This window comes from Amblyomma americanum, chromosome 5 (genome assembly GCF_052857255.1).
Source record: "Amblyomma americanum isolate KBUSLIRL-KWMA chromosome 5, ASM5285725v1, whole genome shotgun sequence".
NCBI lineage: Eukaryota > Metazoa > Arthropoda > Arachnida > Ixodida > Ixodidae > Amblyomma > Amblyomma americanum.
This window is the reverse complement of record NC_135501.1, coordinates 139,045,302-139,071,891: the sequence shown is the minus strand read 5'-3', so window position 1 is coordinate 139,071,891 and position 26,590 is coordinate 139,045,302. Positions and strand designations below refer to the sequence as shown.

General features: G+C 48.0%; 2 protein-coding genes across 3 annotated transcripts in view; one reads left to right on the top strand and one right to left on the bottom strand.

Moving 5' to 3' along the window:
• LOC144135084 (uncharacterized) overlaps positions 1-26,590 on the bottom strand; it is a 124,982-nt gene that overhangs the window by 57,930 nt on the left and 40,462 nt on the right. For both annotated transcript variants that reach the window (XM_077667841.1, XM_077667843.1), the window contains exon 8: positions 8,718-8,820. In XM_077667841.1, the coding sequence (XP_077523967.1) occupies positions 8,718-8,820 (103 nt within the window). The remainder of the gene's footprint in view (positions 1-8,717; positions 8,821-26,590) is intronic.
• Positions 15,365-17,666, top strand: LOC144132782 (uncharacterized). Its single transcript, XM_077665433.1, has one exon. It carries the CDS (start codon positions 15,999-16,001, stop codon positions 16,902-16,904), a length of 906 nt encoding a protein of 301 aa, XP_077521559.1. The 5' UTR covers positions 15,365-15,998; the 3' UTR covers positions 16,905-17,666.

The following is a 26,590-nucleotide window of genomic DNA, read 5'->3' as shown; positions in this document are numbered from 1 at the left end:
ACATTTTATAAGAACAAAATGTGATAACATTAGGATACCTGCACTGCAGTGAGTTTACAGTGTTCCTGCGGTTTTATAGCGAAAATTCGGTGCCCTTATGCGGCATGAATCACTTACCACCTAGAATCTTCTAGTACCTTCCATTGGGTTTGCATACGTGATTATGGTAATGCGACCAACTGAACCACCTTCACCCGCCCACTAATCCAACATAATTCATTTTGTAGGTTTTCCTATTGCGACATTTTAGAGCTACTTTGCACATTTTGGGGCTTGCACAAAATGAAAATTTTGGTTGGGAGACCACCTGCCTTCTGGCACGGTAGGGAAATTGCACACAATCCGGTGGCCCAGGTTTCCATCTTCCACTCCTAGTGAAACGTTTTATATTAGCCGCTCGTAGTATGAAATTATGGGGATATGGAGTGCATAAGATATGGTACAATATTTAGATATCCATACCCCCTCTGTACGGAATCTAAGAATTCCACATAATCTCCATGCGGTTTCCATACATTTAACATGTCTTATGGAGTGCGCCAATTTCCGTATGTGCTTCCATATAGTCCACACCAACTCCATATGCACGGTATTGACTCCTTTAAATTTTACGGAAACTTATGGAGTTATGGACCACACCATATCAAAACTTTCAGTAGCGATAGTAAAAGGGTTGTGTAGGCGTCACAAGGCCACGTTACCCCTTGATTAATAAGCAATTTTTCTTACATAGACACCGGAAATTGCATTGCATTGAAACATCTGTACAAAACTTTATTATGCGTTTGCAATGCGATAGCATTCAAAGCTTTTAGTTCCTACACCAGAAGTGGCGCTTCTGAGGCCCAGATTGCTCTTCCCGTAAAGCATCTGCCACGGCTAGTAGGCAGAGGCTACGGCCCGAAGAACTTGACCTGATGATGTCGCACCCGGTTTGATGACGTCAGTTCCCTTCCAAAAGTGAACATTCTCCGGACTAGTGACGTAACGGCCCTCCAACCAATTTTGTTTCTCAGCTCAGGTAATATCAGAGATGACGTCACTGCTCAGCAGCCAGTGAGGATTTTTCTGCACAACCGCGGACGCCACTGGGTTTCGATGGGAATGCATTAGGAACGTCATGAAGTGTCTGGCACCATCGGTGGCGTCCGCGTGAAATCATTCAGCTGCCAGGCGCCCTTGAGGGGATTTGCCATTTGTTATCGATTACCCTCTCCCATCCCTCCCCACTTGTAGGAGAGACGAGGGAGACACCGAACTGCAAATTGCTCCGCAAAAATGAAAATGGCTTAGAGAATGACTGAAACAACCGCAGGCCTACATGCAACGTATAATGTAGCCTCCCTTCTGACTAACTGTTTGTGCAAAAATGAGGCTCGCGGTAGCTTTTCCTTCTCGCATTGCTCGGGAAGAGCAACCTGGGTCTCACAAACCCCACCGGGTGAAATAGCCCCCAGCCAGTTCTCTGGCGCATAGCTTAAATGCTGCGCCACTGCGCCGGTAGTGGTATGAGGGCTCGCCAAGGTCTATGAAGTGACACCTTTCGCGTGGTTGCACAGTTGTAAGTGGAACAGGCAAGTGGAACTCAGAACTGTGACAGAATCAAAATTGCAATAGAATCAATGCTGGAGTAGATTGGCGACTGAAAGAATGCGATCACATTTCATCCGCTTCCGTCCAATGGATGGTCCGTAATTTTTTCTTCTCTGGTGAAGGTTTTCTGTTACCCCATGAAAATAGCGATAGACGTGAAGATGGGCAGAATGCACTGCAGCAGAAGGAATGCGGCAATTTTCAAGTATTTTTAATGCGATTGCATATAGAATGCCTTCAAGATAATATCATACTTCTCTGTCACCAAAATCCCCGATTGGTCGATAGAGGTCAGGTGACGTCCTCAAAACCTGCCAAGCAGATTGCGGACAAACTAACCCCTGTTGCTAGACATGATGCACTTGCGACCTGCCCACCATGATGCCGCTCATCAGCCTTACGGAAGCTAGGGAAGACCAACATGGGTTTCGCAAGCTCCGCCAGTGGCTGTGTTAGAAACAGCGGCCTGCTCGACCACACAGCATACATATAAAGCCTCGCTTTAACAAAGCCGTACCGCGTACCTGCGTGGCCTAGGGTTAGAGTGTCTGAATCGCATCCCAAGACCCAGGGCTCTCTATAACAGGATAGTTAAAGTTTTCGCGCTGACAAAAACGTTGCTCTGAACCACATTTTTAAAGAAGAAAATTCGGTAGCATTCGGAAGTTGGCCACTCCACAAATATTCTAAAGGAAACCTTGGAGGTTGGTTCATGCCAGAAAATGTAGTAATGTAGATTAGTCTGTCATAGTCAACAATTCTGGACAAAAGAATTTTTGAAGGGGAAAGATTTATTAATGTTAACTAAGATTTATGAGTCAGTTTTCCGCATATCGTAGATTTCCCTGTAAGAAACAATATATAGGCACATCTCCCGTCGGCAGGCTCGTATTTTTTTCTATTAGCATTTTTACTATCGTAAAAAGCATTCACAAATGGATTTCATTAGTCTTAACTGCTCGATTCGAGCCATGGAAACACTCGAAAGAATGGCCAATAGAATAGACGCTGAGATATATTGAAAATTTCTTACCGACTGCTCACGAGGTACCCTAAACCATTAGGCAGATGATAGTCGTGTAGGGTAGTTTTTGGAGTTTCCTAACCCATGCGGTTGTTTGCTATATTCCGAATATTCCTGAAGACAGCGGTGCCTTGTTTTTATTCCAATCCGCGAAAAAAGCGCGTGTTTTGAGCCAGCCTGCACGCTACCACAGATATATTTTGCAGTGCGGTGCTCGGCCGCATGGGCAACAACCTGACACCAAGAGTATTCGTAGCATCGCAAAATGCGAGACCTAGAAGATGAAAGTGCGCAAGGAAAGGTTTTATAAACCAATTCAAGTAAACGATGCTAACATTAGCCACCAGGAACATTTTAAGAATATCGGCCATGATGTATTTTTATAGCGCAGAGGGATCTGTTGCCAAAGGCTTTCTTCGTTTGTCTACTCAAAATTAGCCAGAGACCCCATTCCCAAGCAATTCTTCCTAAAGAAACCGAGCACCAAACAAGGGCAAAGTCTGTACCCATTGTATCACTGGTGGATACCGGGTGGCGCTGGGGATCGAACCCCACATTTCCCGCATGCTAGGTGGACGATCAAACAAGTACGCCACCACTGCAGTGTCATTTTCGGATTGTGATTGCCCTGCCAAAGTTTAAACGGCGATTTCTAGACACGGAGTTTTCATGAATTTAGGGAACATTTTTTAGCCAACTCTGAAATAATCTGATTAAAATCTAAGGTCTTTTAAATGTATGCCTAATGCGTCTACTGAACTAGAAAAATCCGAATAGAAATAAATATTTTCTTTAGATAAATTCCTGAAGCCAGTGCCATAAATGAAATCTCAAAATCCTTCTTTTAGAGCCATGTACACCTGTCTTTCTACGGAAATTTTGAATATCGGATTAATGTTAACGCTTAGGAGAGCAGAAACTTGGGCTAGTTGGTTGAAATGCATACTGAAGAAGTTGGCGCGGAAAAACGAGGACAAGCGAGACAAACAAAGACGAGCGCTACTCACAACTGAAGGTTTATTCCAGACAATGCTCGAATAAATAGTGAAACCAACAAGAACAAAAACAAACAAACGTCAAGAACACCACAAATTACCCCGTGAATCCCAATGATTTGGTTAGGAACAGATACTCCCTATCAGAGAAGCGGACGAAAGTCTGACTAATGCACTTATCGCCACTGATGCGCATATGAAAGGCTTCCATGAGCTCCCGCGTGAGTTGCTCCCTGTGCCTGAATAGGGTGGTCGTTTTTTCAAAAAAGCGGTTTACACTGGATTTTCTTTTCCTTGTCGTTTGTAATGCACGTGCGGCAGTGTTTAGGGAGGTTATCAAGAGAATCTCCCCCGAGCAATCTTCGGTGCTCTCCTAATCTCTCGTTGACGCATCGTCCAGTTTGGCCGATGTATAGAGCGCCACACGACAACGGCAATCTGTACACAACCCCCCTGGCACAGGTAACGAACGGGGCTTTGTGTTTGATGTTGCATTCATTTCTTGTTTTTTTTTTTGTTTTTCGTACCGTTCTTTCGCCTCCTTCTTCCATCCGTTTGTGCACCTGTGAACAGATTGCTCCCAACTTCCGAGGGGCGGAAAACACAATCGGAATTTGATAACGCCCGGCAACATTTTTCAGTCCATGCGCCAATCTGTGCACATATGGTATGACTGCAAAATTTATTTGACGCTCTTTTTCCCGGAGTTTAGGTCGCGACCCATCCTTGACCCACCTTACCAATCTTCCACAAGCTTGCACAATTATATGCTGAGGGTACCCACTTTCTTTCAGCCTCTTCACCTGGGACTCGACGCTTTCCTTGATAGCATGTGAGCAAGACTTGGTGATGGCCGCTTTTAGACAGGAAGTGACTATCCCGTTCTTTATGACTTTGGAGTGACCGGATGAATAATCAAGCAACGCTTTTTTGGCCCTAGGGTGGTATGCCCAACAAACATGTTTGGGGCGAAAATGCAAAGACAGATCTAGGAACTGGAGCCTTCCATCTCTTGGTACTTCTACTGTGAAATTGAGACCAGGGCCGCTCTCCTTAAAAAGCTTTAGCACATTGACGTCGGTGCGTTGCAGTTTGGGTTCAGAAGACAACACTAAGTAGTCATCAACATACCTACATGCCTTCCAAATTATCCCTCCTGATTTCTTTTCTATGGCTCTGTCCACCTTAGCCAGAAAAATGTTGCCAAGGATGGGGGCTATGCGAGACCCGATACAAACACCAGTTCGCTGTACGAAAAATTTCCCGTTCCACCCTATGACCGTTGATTTGAGATAAAACGTGAGTATCTCCAAAAAAGACCCAACAGATACACCACATCGGGACACGAATGCGGCCTCGTCGTTGTGCTCCATAATGCATTCTTGGACACTTTTTATCATCTCGTTACTTGGCATTGAATAGTACAAGTCCTCAATGTCCACGCTGAAAGAGGTACACTGTCCTGGGTTGCTGTTGCTGAGTAGAATCACCACTGCCTCAGAATTTGCCACCATGAAAGGGTCCTCCACGCTTAGGCTTCCCAGATGTTTCTGAAGGTACATGGCCATCAGTAATTGCCACGTGTTCCGCACGGACACGATTGCCCGGAACGGAATTCCTTCCTTGTGGGTTTGTGCGCGTGCAAGGCGAGGGTCTTTTCCTGGCATCTTCGTTATGGTCTGTGCCCTACGAATGTGCTTGTGTTCACAGGGTTCTTGGAACCCTCGGCGGGACACCGAAAGCGACTGTGCCGAATGTTGAGGTCGGAGTGGTGCAGGCAAGCTAGATTTTTTAAGGACCGGCTGCGTAACGTCTGTGGCAGAACGACAAATGACTCGACATTTCGTCACTGGTGTGCCACTTCGTCGTACCTGACTGAGCTGCTTTGGAATTGTATTCTCCCAACATTGCCAAGACCGCAAAAGACTCGAAGACCGATTCAGGACGTTGTGACACTGGAAAACGCTGAAGTTCCTGCCCAGCACATGGAAGTCCTCAAGCTTGGTCCGAAGTTCGGCTTGCCTTTGGTGCTAAAACCTGTTGAAAAGATAGCAGTTGCCCGGACAATTTCGCGGCTATCACGCGCGTCGACGTGGTGGCAAGGACCCATGAGAATAAGAAAGAAAAAGAAAACCGTTGGAGCACTGCTGGGGTTGTCGACTTCTTGACATCTGCCGGGCTGCGAGTACTATGTGCGGATAAGCTAGGGGGGTTCGTGTTGATTCCTGAAGGAATGTTCGCGGAGAAAGCCGAGGCAGCCATCGCGAAGAACTTCAGAGAGATCGACTTCGAGGAGAAGAAGATAAAGGAAGAAGCTTTGGCTTTGGCGCTCCGCCACAATCTGGACAAACTAGCAAATGGCATCAAGAAAGCTCAAGACCCTCATCTAGCCGCATTTTTTACGGCAAAAACCCACAAGGAAGGAATTCCGTTCCGGGCAATCGTGTCCGAGCGGAACACGTGGCAATTACTGATGGTAATGTACCTTCAGAAACATCTGGGAAGCCTAAGCGTGGAGGACCCTTTCATGGTGGCAAATTCTGAGGCAGTGGTGAGTCTACTCAGCAACAGCAACCCAGGACAGTGTACCTCTTTCAGCGTGGACATTGAGGACTTGTACTATTCAATGCCAAGTAACGAGATGATAAAATGTGTCCAAGAATGCATTATGGAGCACAACGACGAGGCCGCATTCGTGTCCCGATGTGGTGTATCTGTTGGGTCTTTTTTGGAGATACTCACGTTTTATCTCAAATCAACGGTCATAGGGTGGAACGGGAAATTTTTCGTACAGCGAACTGGTGTTTGTATCGGGTCTCGCATAGCCCCCATCCTTAGCAACATTTTTCTGGCTAAGGTGACAGAGCCATAGAAAAGAAATCAGGAGGGATAATTTGGAAGGCATGTAGGTATGTTGATGACTACTTAGTGTTGTCTTCTGAACCCAACCTGCAACGCACCATCGTCAATGTGCTAAAGCTTTTTAAGGAGAGCGGCCCTGGTCTCAATTTCACAGTAGAAGTACCAAGAGATGGAAGGCTCCAGTTCCTAGATCTGTCTTTGCATTTTCGCCCCAAACATGTTTGTTGGGCATACCACCCTAGGGCCAAAAAAGCGTTGCTTGATTATTCATCCGGTCACTCCAAAGTCATAAAGAACGGGATAGTCACTTCCTGTCTAAAAGCGGCCATCACCAAGTCTTGCTCACATGCTATCAAGGAAAGCGTCGAGTCCCAGGTGAAGAGGCTGAAAGAAAGTGGGTACCCTCAGCATATAATTGTGCAAGCTTGTGGAAGATTGGTAAGGTGGGTCAAGGATGGGTCGCGACCTAAACTCCGGGAAAAAGAGCGTCAAATAAATTTTGCAGTCATACCATATGTGCACAGATTGGCGCATGGACTGAAAAATGTTGCCGGGCGTTATCAAATTCCGATTGTGTTTTCCGCCCCTCGGAAGTTGGGAGCAATCTGTTCACAGGTGCACAAACGGATGGAAGAAGGAGGCGAAAGAACGGTACGAAAAACAAAAAAAAAACAAGAAATGAATGCAACATCAAACACAAAGCCCCGTTCGTTACCTGTGCCAGGGGGGTTGTGTACAGATTGCCGTTGTCGTGTGGCGCTCTATACATCGGCCAAACTGGACGATGCGTCAACGAGAGATTAGGAGAGCACCGAAGATTGCTCGGGGGAGATTCTCTTGATAACCTCCCTAAACACTGCCGCACGTGCATTACAAACGACAAGGAAAAGAAAATCCAGTGTAAACCGCTTTTTTGAAAAAACGACCACCCTATTCAGGCACAGGGAGCAACTCACGCGGGAGCTCATGGAAGCCTTTCATATGCGCATCAGTGGCGATAAGTGCATTAGTCAGACTTTCGTCCGCTTCTCTGATAGGGAGTATCTGTTCCTAACCAAATCATTGGGATTCACGGGGTAATTTGTGGTGTTCTTGACGTTTGTTTGTTTTTGTTCTTGTTGGTTTCACTATTTATTCGAGCATTGTCTGGAATAAACCTTCAGTTGTGAGTAGCGCTCGTCTTTGTTTGTCTCGCTTGTCCTCGTTTTTCCGCGCCAACTTCTTCAGTATGCAATGTTAATGCCCCGTCATAGAAATGCTGAAGGTAATGGTCGATTTTTTTCGACTTACGTTTTCCATCGCTTGCATCGAGCAGTTAGGACTGCCGTAGAAAACGAACTGGGAATGTATTTGATGATAGCAAAAACATTAAAGCAAGAAAATGCAAGCTTGCCGACAGCAGAGTGGGGGATATACTGATTGTTGTAGTAAAATCTTACGATGTCTGAAAAAGTTGCGTTCAAAAACTCATTACTGTTAAAATGTTCTTGTTTCCAGTATCGCTTGGTACGTCAGTCAACACTGTACATAATAAATACCGTGGATGTGAATTTCTGTGGCTCTGGAGGCAACAGGGATTTTGTAAGTGCACCTTTCTCAAAGCGCCACAGCACGAAATTTTTTTCTCCATTAACTTCAGATGGGCAGCATATTTTTAAATGTAACTTGGCGCGTTTCACGCAAGTTTTTCAGAATTTGAGGCAATAGAATAGACGCTGAGATATATTGAAAATTTCATACCGAAAGCTCATGAGGTGCCCTCCCTCCTTAAGCAGATATTAGAAAATACCACAGTGACAAGAGTAACGCCTTTAACTGCATTACAGCATTAAATGTAGCTGAATTATGCACTGCCTGAAAGAGGGTGTCACCCCATTATAAGCGAAGGAGAGGTGAAGACTCCCCTGTCCCCCCCCCCCCCCCCCTGTGATTTACACCATTGTAATCCCATACGGTGATCTGATGGAACACACTATCTTTTCTAGGCTTAAGATTGTCAAATTATGTGGTTCTGATGACGTCTCAAGTCCCTCTCGAAATATGATATTTCGTTACGGGAAACTCGGTAGTTTTTTAAGACTACAAACTACATGCTATTGCGTTAAAAATGTTCCCACGCTAAGAGAACGAACACAGACGCTAAAATAACGTGTAAGCGCGCAGATGAAAATGTACGATGGAGGCTACGTACGCGCGCTCGCACTCAACATCGTATCACAAAGATACACAAACCGCGTGCTTACCTGCTCTGTTTTGGAGAAAATGCTGATGTATTTGTACTCGTTGATCTTTTTGGAGAGTTTGAAAACCAGTTTGGCGCCGCTGAGCTTACCGAGTTTTGACATTCTGAAAGTCGACAGCTTATGGTGAGACACTTAGAACCTTCCGAGTCACCACGTATGGCGATGAAGTTATGAACCTCTATCTGATATGTGATGACTGCTGTAGCAGACCGTGATAAGAATGAGGATAAAGGTTATGAATCTCTATCTGATATGAAAACCTGAAGTGCGCACCTGCTCGAAAGTTGCGGATAGAAACTTCATTTTGATGGTGTCATTGCTGCCGAACGATTCCTGTTTGTTTTAGCGCAAAAGCGCTGCTTCACTGTAATCGGATACAACTCAAGAATACAGCGGCGTTTCCCCGTTAAAGGACCCCCTTTCCAACCAATGGCATCAGCCGAGTCGCAAGACCCTGCCAGCGTAACAATGCGGGAAACAGCGCGACAATGAGGACAGCGGTTTATCGCCGAACATAGAGCGTTGAGATTATCCCCTTTCACCTACCATTCCCTGCTTCGTCATACTGACAAGGCCAAGAGAATCGGCCGACGCCACTACCTGAAGGGAGTCATTTGGCAGGGAAAAGCCGCTGCGTTCTAAAATTGGTTTGGTTTGGTTTATGGAGGTCTAACGTCCCAAAGCGACTCAGGCTATGAGAGACGCCGTAGAAAAGGGCTCCGGAAATTTCGACCACTTGGGGTTCTTTAACCTGCACTGACAACGCACAGCACACGGGCCTCTAGAATTTCGCCTCCATCGAAATTCTACCACCGCGGCCGGGATCGAACCCGCGTCATTCAGGCCAGCATCTGAGCGCCATAACCACAAAGCCACCGCGGCGGCGTTCTAAAATTGTATCCGACAATACCAAGGCAGAAAAATTGAAGGTGACATTTTAAGCTCCGTCTTAAGGATATAACGCGATAGGATATGCGGAACTGATCATTAACTTTTAAATTACCCGCCCCGGTGGCTAAGTGGTTAAGGCGTTCGTGTACTGAGGAAGAGTACGGGGGTTCTAGCGCAACCGCGGCGGCCGAGTTTCGATGGAGACGAAACGCAAAAGGCGTCCGTGTGCTGCGCGATGGCAATGTACGTTAAAGATCCCTAGGTGGTCCAAATTATTCCGAAGACCTCCACTACGGCTAATCTTCCTTTCACTCCCTCCTTCATCCCTTCCCATACAGCGCGATTCGGCTGTCCACCTAGATATGTGAGAAAGTTGAAGCGTCATTTCCTTTCCTCAGCAGCCAATTTCAGTTTTCAATTACATGCATATGTCCTTGGGGGTCATCATAGCGCTCCTTGCGGATTGGTGCAGCAATGGCCCTGCGATGCCCTGCAATGCCAGGTGCTCCCCTCGTCGGTGGGTATTGTGCGACCAAAGTTGCCCTTTTCAAGCAACCTCACGCGATCTATCATTATTTAACTGCACTGTAGCGTGGTGGTTCATTTCCTCACAACACGGTCGGCAGGATGTCATGATCCCCACAAGTTCAAGTGACCTAGGTAGCCCTCCTAGGAAGTTTCTTCGGAGGTGACCGCCTGAGCCAACCTATGCCACCCTATATCTCTCACAACGGCGACAACGACGACGCCGGATTTTCTGCACAACGGGAACTTAACGCTATGGCGTTAAAAACACGAGGCTAAGTGAACCCCTAACATTTGAGGGGTTAGCGGTGGAAGACTTCCACAGCTCTTCAGTCAACGCACGGAACTTGAACCTACGTCCTCACTCCCCGCACGCTGATAGCTGATAGCGCGACTGCGGCAGCAGCCGTCAGGATTGAGCTTCGCCACGGCTCCCTCAACGCCGCTACGCGAAGCGTGGAGAGAGTGGGGGAGGCTCAAAGACCTGCCGTGAGCTACCTCTTTATGTTCCCTCTCAAGTTCTTCCCTCTCGTCTTCCTCCAAGAAACGAAATTTTCGCAGAGGCCAGCCATGTAGCTGCCTCTTCTCACATGTTCCCTCTCTTGTTTTGCCCTCTGCTGTTGCTCCAGGAAACGGACTTTTCGCCGAAGCCACCGTAGATCTGCCTTTTCCAACGTGTTCCCTCTCTAGTTCTGCCCTCTGCTGTTGCTCAAGGAAATGGACTTTTCGCCGACGCCACCGTGTATCCAGCTCTTGCTACGTGTTTCCTACTTAGTTCTGCCATCTCATGTTGCTCTAGAATACGGATGTTTGCCGAGGCCAGCCGTGGAGATGATTTTTCTACATGCTGCCTCTCGTGTTCTGCCCTCTGCTGTTGCTAAAAAAAAACGAACTTTTCGCAAAGGCGAGCTGTGGAGCTGCCTATTCCCATATGCTTCCTTCATAGTTCTGCCCTTTGCTGTTGCTCCAGGAAACGGACTTTTTGCCGAAGTCAGTCGTGCAGCTACCTTTTACCTCATGTTCCCTGTCTTGTGTCCTCTGTTTTTCCTCTAGGAAACGGACATTTCGCCGAGGCGAGCCGTGGAGCTGCTTCTTCCCACATGCTCCCCCTCTAGTTCTTCTGCCCTCTGCTGTTGCTCTAGGAAACGGACTTTTTACAGAGGCCAGCCGTGCAACTGCCTCCTCATGTTCCCTCTCTTGTTCTGCCCTCTGCTGTTGCTTTATGAAACGGACTCTGCCGAGGCTAGACATGGAGCTGCCTTTTTCCTCATGTTTCCTCTTTACTTTTTCCCTCTGTTGTTGCTCTAGGAAACGGGCTTTTCGCCGAGGCCTGCCGAAAGAGCTTGCGGCACAGCAGTGAATATCCTAGGAGGGGGGGTCGTGGAGCGTGTACGTTCTTTACGTTGGCTCCGTCCAAAGACGGTGTTTTTTGCAATCGCCTGCACTACCAGCATTGATACCTTCGTCCAGAGCCTCGTGAAGGTGAGCACCACTCACAGATTTTTACACAAGCCGGACCTTTTTCGGGCCCCCACGGCCCCTTTTTCACCACAGCCAGCACGCGGCTTAAATCAGGCCTTGCTCAGCCTGAAGCTAGGTCTACTGCATCACGGCCTCCCCTAGAAGCCCAACTATAGCGATGCATGTACACGGATACCCTCGATCCATGGGATTACGACCTCTGTGACTGGACATTTATTTTGAGTGTTCCAGCCCAACGCCAGGAACCGGCTAGAATTCACCCGATAGCCTGAGAACGGCGCCGCATAACGCCTTAAACGCCAGCGCAACATCCGGCTTGCAACCCGCTGTCCCTGCGTACCTGTCTCCAATGGAGTAAGCGCTGCGCGCTGCAGGCCTAATCGCCCAAAAATCAAGATAACAGCCTCGGCTCCAGCCTGCATACTTCACGGTAGTTCTCCGCTCGAGAAGAGGCCTACAACTCACCACTCTGCCTACCGCCATCTACGGTCCGTCGTTCTCATAGCAGCCCAAGAGGTCCGAGAACCAGAGAAAGTACAACTGCGCATCCATCCAGCTAACAACACGAGCGCTGCAAGCACACCCAACCAACAAGACGCCATCAGTATGATGCACCTGCGCCCTGGCAGCGTACATAGCTTCCCCTGACGGGTCAGTACGTGGGGAATTAGTAATGCGTACGGAAACGAGATCCCAGCAGAACTCCTGGATGACTTAAAGGAAACCGGCATGCCCCTGTAGTGGCTGCCAGAAGGATAGGCAATATCATATGCATGCCGGGAAGGTCCATCCCCGAGAAGAATCTTTATGGAGGAGGTCTGCACCTCTGCACCCTGTACTGAAGCCATATGGACGGGTGCATTAACAGTAGGAAGCCAGGGCATCGAGCTGGTGTGCGCATATTACCCCGCACATACAACTGCCCCAGTTGCGGTACCCCACACCCTCTAGAAGAAATGCCTACATGCACACCAAAATGCATCCTGTGTGGTGGGTGTCACATGACGGGAATAGCCGGATGCAATGCCCGTGGTCACCGAGCCCTCACATCTGGCCACTCTACTCACATATGACGCAAAGACGCTACAACCCATCGCGAGAACTCCCGCATCAAAAACAGCTCCAGTGCCTTCAAGTCAGAATCACGCCCCCGAAATGTGGACTCCTCAAAGTCACCCAGCACACTGCACCGCATCTCATGGGCCGACGGAGTTGCCGGGAAGACCTCCCCACTTCGTGCGTATCCCAGGGACAAGGAGCTATAGGCCCTAAGGGTGTAGGTAAGCTGCCTTTCCTCGCTAATGCCCACCAGCTCTCATAACACTTCTCCCTCAATCCATCCCACACAAACATCCGTATTTCTGCCCCCCTCATACCACTCCTCCCTCTCTCCATCCCACACAAACTGCCTGACTACCATCACAAAGCCCGTCATCACGCATCACACCCACTCCTCCGTAGCCAATTGATCCCTTGCCCGCCAAAAAAAACGCACCTTGGAATTCCTTCATATCACCCAAGACAGTCACAGGAAACTGGAAGAAAAAATGAACACAATATTGCAAGAAATGGAGGCGCGCCTTGTGACAAAATTTACCAACACCATGGATCAAATCACTCACGGACTTCTACACCAGATGCAACAACTGTTCACCAAAATGATGGAGACGCTCGAAATGCGCTTAACAGCCTCATACCCCTCAATCGTCACACCCCAACACCTTAGTATGGCGGGGCAGTCACTTCATTATAGCCAATTACCTCTCCTCCAATGGAGTTGTCACGGCTTCCGTGAGAAGGGCGCGCGCCTTCAACTTCTAAGCCTCACCCCTAAGCCCTAAATCCTCCGACTGCAGGACCCCAACACATCCGCCACACTCCCCGTCATGTCTCGGTCCCCACTGACACTACACTACAGGGTAGCATCCTCTCATCATTTGGGGGAGTTCAATTGTGCACACACTGTTTGCGGGTACCATGCCCCACTGGGCAGAGGGCAACGCCTTTGGTCCTTGGTGTGTGGCCTCCCGCTCACTGTGCACAAAAACTTCCACACTCCCACGAGAATCGGCATCGCATTTCCATGGACACCAGTTCAGACCTGAAGCTAAGCCGCCCTCTCGTGGGCATCACCGGGAACCGGAAAAACCATAAACTGGGCATACCATACTCTGTCTCGGACCCGTTTATACAACAACGCAAGAAATACCTTGCACACAAGCTAACAAATTGCGAAGTGATCTGCAAACTGCGAATGGACAACCCAGCTGCCGCCATCACAGACATCGACCAATGGGTCAGTTGACTTACGACCGATGTTGCCACACACCCAGCGCATTGAAACTATACAGGATGACCCCACATTATACTGTAGACTCGCCCACCTCTGGGAGGCTTATCACAGTCTCCAAGAGCGCTGGAACAAGCTCAACCGCAGTACGGAAAAGCGGCTGGCTGCGCTGCAGACACAGATAAAACAACATGCAGAGGAGCTATGCCGCTCCAAGTAGGCACAAATTTGTGACAGCATGGCAGGTAATCTGTCGACCAAGTGAGCCTCGCAACTGCTCCACCATCTCAACGACCCCACGCAGTCCAAAACAGCCACACCCTATCATGTGATACGGCTCATGCACAATACTCACTTATCCTTTGACCCCCTCCTTTGCAACCTCGAATCAACTCAAACATCGCTTGGCATATTCGACCCCGTTCCTCTCTACATAGGCCAACATAACCCAATCCTCGATGCCTACATTACGGCAGCGGAAGTCAGAGCGGCCCCCCTGACTATCCATACCTCCGCCGCTCCTGGTGTTGACAAACTCTCAAACTCTATTCTCCGCAGCCTGGATGATCAAACGATCAACCCGATTACGGGCTACTTTAACTAATGCTGGTTGCCAGTCATCTTCCCCAATCTTGGCGTCACGAAAGATTATATTTATCACCAAACCGAACAATCCACTCACACTAGCCAACATCCACTAAATCGCTCTCACGTCGTGTCTCTGGAAACGTTTAGAACACGTCCTGCTGGCGAACTCGCTCAACACATGACGAACAACGACCTCTACCCCCCTCCCTTAGCATAGTAGGCTTCCATCCCCATTTATGGGCGTAGGATACCATGCTGCAGCTCTCAACCGACATTTTTGACCCCGCCATTCCAGGTCACAAAAAGGGCATCCTGGCTTTGGACTTATATGAATCCTTTCATCGCGTTGACCATCAGGCAACCATGACGCTCACCAACCGCTCGTGCAACCTCTGCGAGAGCTTTTCTTCAGAACCGCAGGGCTAAGTTCCACTTTGGCCTACATAAATCACCTTCTTACTCCCGTAGAGGAGTCGAAACCCCTCAGGGGTCCGTCCTCTCCCCTTTCTTTTTCAACGCGACTATGATTCTCCCTCGCTCATACACTCACTACAATACCACACCTCTGGCACACTCTATGTCGATGACATCACGCTGTGAACCACCCACGAGAGAGATGATGCAGAGACAACACACTACAAACCATCGCCACATTCACACAAGAACAATCCTCAATTATCGGACTCTTGTGCTCTCCAGACACGTCCGAGCTCACCCTCCGTCCCACCACCCATAACTGTCCCACCAGGCCTATACTTGTTGCTCTGGACGATCACCCCATCACAAAGGTGGACACTGTCCGGGTTCTCGGCGTTCATATCCGAAAAAAAACGGTAGGAACAACAAGGCAGCAGCGACAGCCACCGGCACGCACGACGAGTGAAATCTGCTCTGTATATTTACAGGCGGCCCGTTGGTGTGACGTGGAGTGACGTGGTGTGGCGGCACGCTCGTGACAGTTCTACGCCAGATTTTGCAAGCCACTGACAAGCAAGATATCAGAGCGCCTGCTAACTGTCCGTCTTTTGCCGGATGAGGCCGCCACGGGCCCTGTTGTCCTGCGGGCTATAAAAAGGGATCATCGAGGACGCAGCCATCACACCGGCAGCAGCGGCAGCGGGACGCTTCTTCAACGCTCAAGCATCGCGCTTCTGTTGTACTGTTGCAGGCGGCCCGTTGGTGTGACGTGGAGTGACGTGGTGTGGCGGCACGCTCGTGACAGTTCTACGCCAGATTTTGCAAGCCACTGACAAGCAAGATATCAGAGCGCCTGCTAACTGTCCGTCTTTTGCCGGATGAGGCCGCCACGGGCCCTGTTGTCCTGCGGGCTATAAAAAGGGATCATCGAGGACGCAGCCATCACACCGGCAGCAGCGGCAGCGGGACGCTTCTTCAACGCTCAAGCATCGCGCTTCTGTTGTACTGTTGCAGGTCAGTAACTGCAGGATTGTGTAATTTTTTTTTTCCTTTGCTATTTGCTGCTGTTGCTGCTGGCACGGTGTGACATGTCTCCAGTAGAGCAGTGCAAAGTGTGTGAAAATGTATGTACCGATCCCGTGAAATCAATAACATGCAGTGAATGTGGTTACAGATACCATACCGGAAGGTGTGCTGGTATTTCTGATGCCACAGTAAAATCGAAGGGTGAAGCGTATAAACAAGCATGGCGATGCACGACATGCCGGCGTTCTAAGCCTCGCTCACAGTCGGTAAATATAGCAGGAGTGCCTGAGGCGCAGGACGACGTACGCGTGTGGTTGAAAGTCATTAATGATAAGCTGGACCTGTTGCTACCCCTGAAAGAAACAGTTGAGGGCCTAGAGGATGCAGTTAACTTCATGAGCGAACAGTATGATCATCTCCTGGTACGTACTGAAAAGAATGAGCGCGTTGTCGCCGATATGAAGAGCAGACTGGAAATGCTTGAGGCACGTGATGAGGTCACGCAACTGAAAGCCGAGGTTGACAATCTGGAATGGCAAAGCCGTAAGCTAAACCTGGAATTCCACGGAATTCAGGACACAGAGAACGAAAATTTACTGCAGAAGATAAACGTGCTAGCAGCTAAGGCCCAAATACCAGAACTCCTACAAGATGACGTTGTGGCGATCCACCGACTGCCAGCGAGGAAAAACAAAACGCCAGGCATAATTTGCCGCTTTGCGAAAGAGGCAAAGCGAGGTGAATGGTGGCAAAACAGGAAAAAACTGAGCAGTGTGGATGGTAATGTGTATTTGCAAGAAAACATAACAAAGCGAACACGTGCTCTTCTTTTCGCAGTGAAAAATTGGGCTAAGGTCAATGAATTCAAGTTCGTGTGGCACCACAATGGGCGGGTCCTCGTGCGCAAAGCTGAGGGAGGGTCGGCGGTGGCTATTTCAAGTCTTTGCGACTTGGATAAGCTAAGATAAGAACCACAGCATTTTCAACGGGTGACTAACCTTATAGTTATGGCGGAAACCGATGGTGAACGTTACGTACTGCCACACGAACTTGAAAGTCACCTAGGTCAAGCATATATGAAGTCTTTGAAGTGCTTTCACCTTAACATACGATCAGTAAAGCATAAAGAATCTGAACTTGGCCTCTTTTTTCAACAACACGATAACATGTTTAATGTGATAATGCTCACAGAAACATGGAGCACAGATGATACGAATGTTTTTCGTTTACCTTCCTACCAGACGTTTTACTTAAATAGGGCAACTGGTCGCGGTGGTGGAGTGTGCCTCTTGGTAAAAAATGATCTCCAATGTGAACTACTCGAAACTTTCTGTACAAGTACAGGTGACTGTGAATTTATGGCACTGAAATTGCAAAACACTGTACTTGCCGTTGGTTATCGACCTCCGAATGGGGTGGTGGCATCGTTCTTAGATTACTTAGAAAATGTTTTTGAATTTGTAAACAATTCTCACTTTGACATTATTTTTGGTGGCGACGTGAATATAAACATGTTAGGCAATGATTCCTCCAAACTGAAACTGGATGTTCTAATGAGGGCGAATGGTCTCACAAATGTCATAAATCTCCCAACAAGAGTGACACTAAATACATCAACATTAATAGATATTTTTGTTACAAATATAACTCCGGAGAGAATCAGAGCAGGCGTTATTGTGGCTGAGCTGAGTGATCATTTGCCTATTTTTTTGTGCTGTACCAAAAAGGTCAACATAAAGGAAAACGTGCCTGCAAGCTTAATACAACGTGTGTCACAAAAAAATCTTTCCACATTTCTGGAAAAAGTTTCACTGGCATCATGGGATAGTGTGTACAAAAAAACTGATGCTAGCGCAGCTTACGAAGAACTGCTTAATATTCTTAAACCTATATACGCAGATTGTTTCCCTTTTGTGCGATTGAAAGTAAACACAAAAATCCGCAAACCGTGGATAACACCCGACCTGGCAGCGAAAATACGTGAGAAAAATAAAATGTTCAGCAGGTTTATCAAGAGCAAGGATCCAGACGCGTTGAAGCAGTTTAGAACTTGCCGTAATCGTTTAGATAAAGAGCTGAAAAGGGCACGAAAACAGCATTTTAACAACTTATTCACCTCTCTTTCTGGACGCACACATGCTCTGTGGAAAAACCTGCGCTCAGTATTAAACTATAATGTTAAGAATGACTCAGTTCGTGAAATAAAATACAATGGTACCGTGCTGTCAGGCAAAGCCTTAGCCAATGCCTTCAATAGCCACATTGTAAATACTGCCGCTCAAATAACAGTGAATATTAATCTAGACAATGTTCACTACAATAATGGCTCAGTTTTTCTTGATCCTGTCAGCGAAGCCGAAGTGACGGAAGTAATAAAAAGTCTTAATAACAGCAGCGCTATTGATGTTGATGGCATGCAAGTGAAACCTTTGAAACACGTCATCTGTGTCCTTGCTCCCTGCATAAATTACGTTTTCAATTTATGCCTTGAACAAGCGGTATTTCCACACCAAATGCAAGTTGCACGTGTGAAGGTATTGTACAAGAAAGGTGATAAGAATGATATGGGGAATTACAGGCCTGTTTCCATACTACCTGTCCTATCAAAGGCATTCGAAAAAATCATTCTCAAGCGATTTTCGAAATTTGAAGAGAAACATAACCTCATAGTTGATTGCCAGTATGGATTCCGAAAGGGAGTTAGCACCGAGTCGGCACTTCTTGCCCAAAAAGAGTATATTTTAGACCACATTGAACAAGAAAACGTAATATTAGGCATATTTATAGATTTTTCAAGAGCCTTTGACCTCATAAATCATCAGATACTGATCACGAAGCTAGAAAGATATGGCTTTCGGGGTGTGGCTGCGGCGTTAATCCGATCATATTTAACCAATAGGAAGCAAATTGTAGATATAGAGGGATTTTGTTCGGATTCACTAGCAGTTAACTGTGGCGTGCCGCAAGGCAGTATTTTGGGGCCATTCCTTTTTAATCTCTACGTGAATGACATAGTCAGCGTAACCCCATCCACAAAATTTGTCATTTACGCAGATGATACGAGTCTATTCTTTTCAGCAAATGATCCTGATCAATTAATTCGCCATGCGAATGAAAGCCTAGCCAAGCTAGAGAAATGGACTGAAGAAAACCTTTTAAAAATAAACATACAAAAAACAAAGGCAGTTCTATTTCACGCCAGAAATAAAACTATAACAACTAGCCACAGTGTTTTGCTCAAATCAACCCCAGTTGAAATAGTGCCTTGGATTAAAACATTAGGTGTTACGTTTCATGAGAACTTATCTTGGGATGCACATATTAACTGCTTAACCAAAAAACTTTCTCAAGTAGTCGGCCTCATATATCGAAATGCAAGTGTACTACCGCGTAATGTAATGATAATGCTGTATAATACCTTGTTTTGTTCAAGACTTAATTATTGCCATTTAGTTTGGGCCTCTACGACGCAAAACAATATACACAAAATTCATATTCTGCAAAAAAAGTTTCTACGTGCCGTTGCAAGTGTCCCCATGTGCTATCCCTCGGAACCATTATTTCACATGTATAACGTGATGCCTGTTACGAAGATTTATGGTTATCGTCTGTGCAAACAATACAAACAAGAGATAAAAAATGGTACTTGTTTCTTGCGTCAGATAGCCAACATAAGTAGTCATCCTAAAGCATACAACACGCGAAATTTTGAGAGGTGGAAAGTTGAAACATGTAGGACAACATATGGATTACAAATGTTAAAAAACCGGTTACCAAGGCTTTTAAATACGTTGCATAAGAAAAACATACAACCCGAAAATATTACTTTCAAGAAACTTCGCCACTACTTTACGAACTAAAAATAAGAACAACAAAATAGTCTCACAATATTCTATCTCAAAGCGTCACTTTCATTTTGCTATGCTGTCTATATATCTCCGGCGATGAGATTTGTTGAAAGTGTGTGCCCTCTTGTTGCAGTCAGGTTTTCGTGGAAACTTCCTTTTTTTCAATGTACAGCTTTTGTTTGCGGTTTCACACTTTCATGCATTTGTTTTGTGGTTGCTGACCGCTACCTGTAGTTGCCAATGTGGGGGCCTGCGGCCTTGTCAAGCTGCCTTAATGACAGCTTTTTCTGCTGGCCTCCGGCATCATGTACGTGTGATGCAAATAAAGTTATTATTATTATTATTATTATTATTACCATGAAGAAACTTCAGGAGGTGAAAGGTGCGATCACGCACCTCATCCCCAGAGTTTTGGGCCACCATAAGGGCATGAGGGAGCCCAACTTATGCGTCTCATTGACTTCTTTATCCTTAGCTGATTCCTATATACGCTCCCATACCTAGGACTTGGGGGTGTGGAAGTCTCCACCTTGAACGCTGTGCTTTACGCCGCGTTCAAGAAGGCCCTCCACCTACCCCTGAACCCTTCAACAGAAAAACTGCTCCAGCTGAGTCTTCACAATACTATTGGGAGCTTGCGGAGGCACGTACACAGACCCTGTATATCCGATTCACATGGACGCCACATCCCCAACACTCTCGGCATTGACATCCCGGCTAACGACGCCACACTCCTCTCCATCCCACGCCCTATCCACTCCAACCTCCTCGTCAAACCCCTTCTCAAAAACACCCATCCGCAACACCACGAGCCACGCCGCCGAGCTAGGACAAAGGCTCTCCACAAATATTGCGGCTCTGAAGAGTATGCCGTGAAGGTGGACGCCGCATGCTCGGGCGAGGAAGCGGCGGCAGCCATGGTAGGCTATACTCCTCAATCCCTTGCTACTCTCTCTCTTTGCCGGTTTCCTCTTCATTAGTGGTTGAGGAGGCAGCCATCACCCTTGCGATTGCCCACACGGAGGCCCGTTATATTCTCATAGACTCAAAAAGTGCACTACTAAATTTCGTGCGTGGGCGACTTCATGTCCCTGCGATTTCCACACTGACCTCCCCCGGTGCCAACAGGCCCCGCCGCGTGGAGCTGCTCTGGGTGCCTTCGCACCCAGTGCAGTGGGGTCGTGCGGATGCCCAAGGGCCTCTGTGCCCCAAACACCTCACACATCAAAAGTTTTTACCACCTCCACAATCGCAGTGTTGTTTTTCGACCGGCGTGTTTTGCTCATTCTTGTTCTTAATTTAACTCCGCAAGACGAAGTGAAACGACATACGACTAGACTTGCGGCCTTTGTGCTTATATGAAAGGATGACGACGTAATGCTGCGCACTGAATAGCGCAATCAGCTGTGCTATTCAGTGCGCAGGTGCCTACTCTTCTCGATTTTTTTTAGTGCAGGAAAGCTTAGTGAATATTTCGGAGCTACTATAACACCTCGCAGGCTATCGTTCAAATGATCAGACTGTCGGCAGTCCCTTGATAGTTTTCTTCGAATAGGTGAATACAATGTCCTTTTTAGCAAAAATGATAGTAATAATAACATTAAATCACTTTATTTTCACCTTCGTGTAAAAGGCAGAATTCTGTGCCGGTTAAGCAAATTATGCTTGAGTGCGGCACAGGTGGACAATGGCTCACATAGGACCATGATTGTACAAAAAATCTGACATGTAGCAAAACCAAGCTCCGCACTAACACGGTTTTGACCAGAAAAAATTGTTGTGGGGTTAACTTTTTGGGTTGATTAACAGCCATGAAAGAAGGCTTTTAAGGGCTGCTTTCCGCGCAGCTACTGCGCTGCATGGTTTACTAGCATATTGTTTGTTTCGGTGATTGTCATCTTTGGTCAGCATACGCAATAATGGCATATTTAACTTCCCTCGTGTAATCGCCAGGCACAAATCGGAGCAGCCTGGACCGCCGCAGTTAATTTTCGCTTTCAGTCGAAACCGCATTCAAAAACAATCAAGCGCTGAAAAATCCAAACTCGAATTTACTCAGTTCAGCTTGAACAAACACGTTCGTTTATGAAGTTGCTCGAAGCGAAAATTGAAAACTCAAGAAGGAAATATCTGTAACTATGTTAAAGGAGGCCCACGCATGCATTTTCAAGTATTATCCATGCAGATATGAAGCATCCAATCCATAGATGCCGTTACTATGTCTAGGCACAGCAGCGGCATGGTATCAACACTGAACCCTTGCAGAACACGGTCAGCAGTGCACGCAGCATCAAAGCTAAATTTGCACCGCGAGCAGCGTACACGGCGGGGCTCAAACAACATGAAGCGCAACTTTCGAGTCGAGCCTGCGAACGAGTCCGACTGCAGCCAAACCAACACGCCATGTAATGCGCGCGACATCAAAGCTACACCTGCAGAGCCTAGCAGTGCGGCGGGGCTAAGACAACGATAAGCGCGGCTTTTGTAGCCCGCGAGGGAATGAATCCATCTACAACCATTCCAGACAGCATTTACTGCGAAGTATGCAGTCGCTCGCGCCTCACACCGAATCCTCCAAAAGCACGACTGACATGAGAAGTACAGCCACTAAAATCGCAAAGACGCCGATCCAGCACATTATCAAATTTTAACGGGCCTATCCTATGCGGCCAAACATTTCAGAGAGCCGCGTTGCTTTTTCCGGACGGAATGACGAGAAATTGGCGGTGTGTCACGGATCTCTCCGGAAAACACTCGGACTGAAAGAATGGACTAGGCGACGGGTGTACCCACACAAACGCACATTTAATACACCCTACGTGACACACACGCGAACACAAAACTAACAAAACCAACAAAAACAAAACACGGACTATAAATACACACGCCCTGGGCACACTGCTACCAGCGTCTACTACTAGCGTTCTACTATTAGCAGTCTTCGGGCGTGCTCACGGTTGGTTCGGTGCGGCTGCGGCGTTGTATGGATCCCGTAGCCGGCATCGAGGCGGCGTTCGGCGTGCGTGGGCTGGCGTCGCTGGCGGCGTTCGACGTGCTTGGGCTGGCGTCGCTGGCGGCGTCGCTGGCTGTGTCGTACAAGCTCCCGGTCCAAGCGCCCGTGGAGGTGATGCCGGTGTTGTTGGCATTGGGGCACCACCCGGATGGGTGGCAACAGCGCTGGAGACACCCCTGGCCGTAGAAGATGGTAGCGTCCTCCGTTGACTCTCCGGAACGGGCTCAGGCACGGCAGGAAGTCCACGATACGATGTCGTAGAACGCGACCTCACCGGAGCAGTAGCCGGCGTCGCTCTCTTCCAGCCGATGTGTCCCTGACCTGCCGGAGCCTCCGATTCTCTGCTGTTCCCCCCTGTGCCTCGCTCTCACTCGCCCTTTTATAGCCTCGGTGTTAGTCCACGTAAGCCTTGTCGTCGTCGTCTTCTCTTCTCTACCAATCATCTCTCTCCACCTCAGCGAATGATTCTCCACCAGTCATCTCTCGCCACCTCAACGACCCAACCTGCCACAAAAGCGGCATCAACATGCGCCGCCACATGAAGGACAGGAACCCACGAGATAAGTGGTATGTATCGTGTGCGAGGGCCCACATCCGACCAACAGCAGGAGCTGGAAGCACCGCTTCGTACAAAATCGCCGAGGCATCTCGTTTTATCATTCGAGCTCAAGCTCCAGCTCAAGCCTGGACACGGGTGACACGGAGCTATAGGACCCTCAGCAATACAACGTCCATCTCGATGATGGGTCAGAGGTCAGCCGAATCGGGAACCAAGGGAGGACACTTTTCCGCCTGTAAGTGGGCGCAGTGGGAGCACCGGTAGGAGCAAATCGCCATCTCGACAAAGTAGCTCTCGGACCAACTCCAATTCTGGAGCAGAAGACAAACCTTCCAAACATTTGGCCAATTATCGACGACAAGCAACGCCAACCAGCACAAGGCCCACAGGTAAGGGAGCGGGCAGAGTTAGTCCAACAACAGTCAGCACAGTCCAACGCTAAAACCAAGCGGCAAGAAACTGCGAATGCGTAATCCAAAAATAATAACACGTTGAGTGAGACATGCAGTCGCGTCGAGGTCACCCGCAAGGAATACATAGAAGTGGATCGCACCCGCCGTAACAAACGAAAAGCGTCGCTTGTACCTCGGCCAGATCCAGATGAGCTAGACAATAATTACGAACAGAGGCTTGCAAAAATAGACGAACGACTCGACGAGATTATCCAGAAACTGGTATCACTGCTGAACAAAGTAACCGAGGCGGTGGCCAGCGTTGCAAGCGCTTTCCAAACGGTGTTATCTAAGGTCTGCACGCTATCGAGTAACGTCGACGCTCTAGCGGCCCCTAGAAACCTGACTATGACATCGGCAACGCTAAGTGTAGGATCTTTTCCTCGCACCGACACTGGGCTCTCCCGCCCACCGATGACGCGGTATTCCCAAACCTAACGTACTGCCACCCGCGCTCCTGTTATAGTATGGCAATGGAACTACAGGGGATTCAGAGCCAAGCGTAAGGCTATGGAATATACAGTTTTGGCCCAAACAAAAAGACAGGTACTCATAGCCCTTCAAGAGATGGACGGTTAAGTAAAGCTCACTGGATACTAAACATGCAACGAGAAAGTGACGGCTGAGCCCCGTCCGATCACAGCTGCACTTGTACACCACAATCTCACAACAAACCAACTTAATCTGGAAATGTCGGAGATCTCATACATTCATACAAATCTTACTGAAAACGCGCCCTCCCCTCTACATATGTATTCGGTCCACCTGTAGACAATAGCACAAAAATGACTACCCTCATCCGCAAGGCGCATTTAGCTGCGGAGATTTTAACGCGCCCCACGCAGAAGGGCGCTACTCAATTAACAGTAGAAAGGGAACTAAACTCTGGCTCAGGCGCTAAGGCACACCTCACGCATCGACCCTGATAAACCTACGCGCATTGGTAACAGTGTTGCTAGGTGTACGCGCCCCCACCTTACGTCTGCAAGAAATATCCCCGGTGTGAGATGGGACAATCTCAACATTAACAAAGGAAGCGATCACTGTGTGCAGTGTACCATTTCCGATCCGTGCATTGCAGATTGTGTCGCCCGGAAGTGAAGCACATGCATTGGGAAACCTTCAGATATGTCAGCTCACAAAGGCACGCTGGGAGAGGATAGCAGCCGGAAAGATCAAAGCTTTTCGTTGCTTCGGCTTCATTAAGGGACTTTATCCCCACCAGATATTTGGCTCCACCCATGTGAAAGAAGGCGTGCTAGTAGCGTACTAGCAGGCGCCGCTTTGTCTTTTAATTCTTTTGTTCGCTTGTTTTTGGACAGGCAGACGACCGTTCCAAAGGAACTGGCCTACTTCTTTTTTTCTTGTCACCACCTGTTCGCATCAGTTTCTCTGTTCTCACATCACAGATATTTTCAATGCTGCTGTCATGTGCATATAATTTTTTTTTGCTCCAGCGTGCTCTCTGCACTAGTAAGCTGGGTCTAATGGAGGCCGGGGCCGCCGAATATCCAGAGCGGTGAAAAGCACAAGTTCATGTGCTGTACGAAAGGCAACGCACAAACAGTCGAATTAATCCGGAGTCCTCCATTACAGCGTCTGCCATATCTTATCAGAGACGATGATATTCTCATTTTCGTTACTCTCACTGCGACAGTACTGAATGGTCCCGACTTGTGCGCGCACATTTAAGGTATCATGTTAGCACATTAAAGGGGTTCATCTCATCGTCTTCACTGCAACTCGATTCAGCATTGCTGGTTATCTCGTCCTCCAGGTTGACAACAATCGCTGTTCCTTGATCAACAACATCGTCGATGATGTGGTCCAGTTTTCTCATCACATCTTCCTCCCTAACATGCTGCACATAATTCTTCCATTTCTCAGTAGTCACTTGCATTATGCCTTGTCCAGCCACAGGGTTCACGTCTCGGAGCTTCAACGTTCTGTTTTTAACTGTCCACGAAACCCATGACGTCGCTCGAAAACCTCTACCAGGTTCAGTTGGCAGTGGTGGGATGGCAGGCACACAACGAGATGGCCAGCAGCGGTGAAGACTATATGGTATCGCTCGCCACCTGTGTGCACGTTGACAGACTTCATGAGTTCGGCCTTCATCTTGTCGCTGCTCCACGCGACACCTTTTTCGGACAGCCAAGCCTGTCTGTCCTTTTTGAGGCTACTCATCGGCGGCATCCTGATTCGCAGAATGATATAACGCGTTGTCCATCACTATAACGCTGCCTGGTGGTAACAGAGGGAGAAGTTTCCGGGAGAACCACTTTTCGTAGTGTTCCTCGGTCAGTTTTTTTTTATTTTTTTAACTCGGAAAACTTCCGCCGCGCCTTCGGCTAAACCTCGTACACTGCCACAATGCGTCACAATAAGCCTACCACATCTGCCACTGAGGTTTCGTAGACCAGTCGATAGTTCGAATCGATGTGCTTCGTGGTTAGTAGTGCAGTCAGTCCACACTCGAATTTGGGTGTGGCCGGCGCTCACCCACGTTGCGTCGGTGAAAAATATAGGTCTGTCCTGACGTCTCTCCTTTCTGGCGCAGGTACCGGCGGCGACACTGCACACTATGCGTCGCTTGGTTAGCATTGCATTTCAAGAGCGCTTCTCGTACCGGAAGCCAAATTTCTTCAGCCTCCACTGCATTGTCGCTGTCGACACGGTCGGTAGCGTGTCTTTTTCGAAATGCGCCACCACCTTGGCAATGTCAGGAATGTCCCCTCTCTGAAAAAAAGCGGTCTACCACCCTTTGCAACACGCTCAGGTC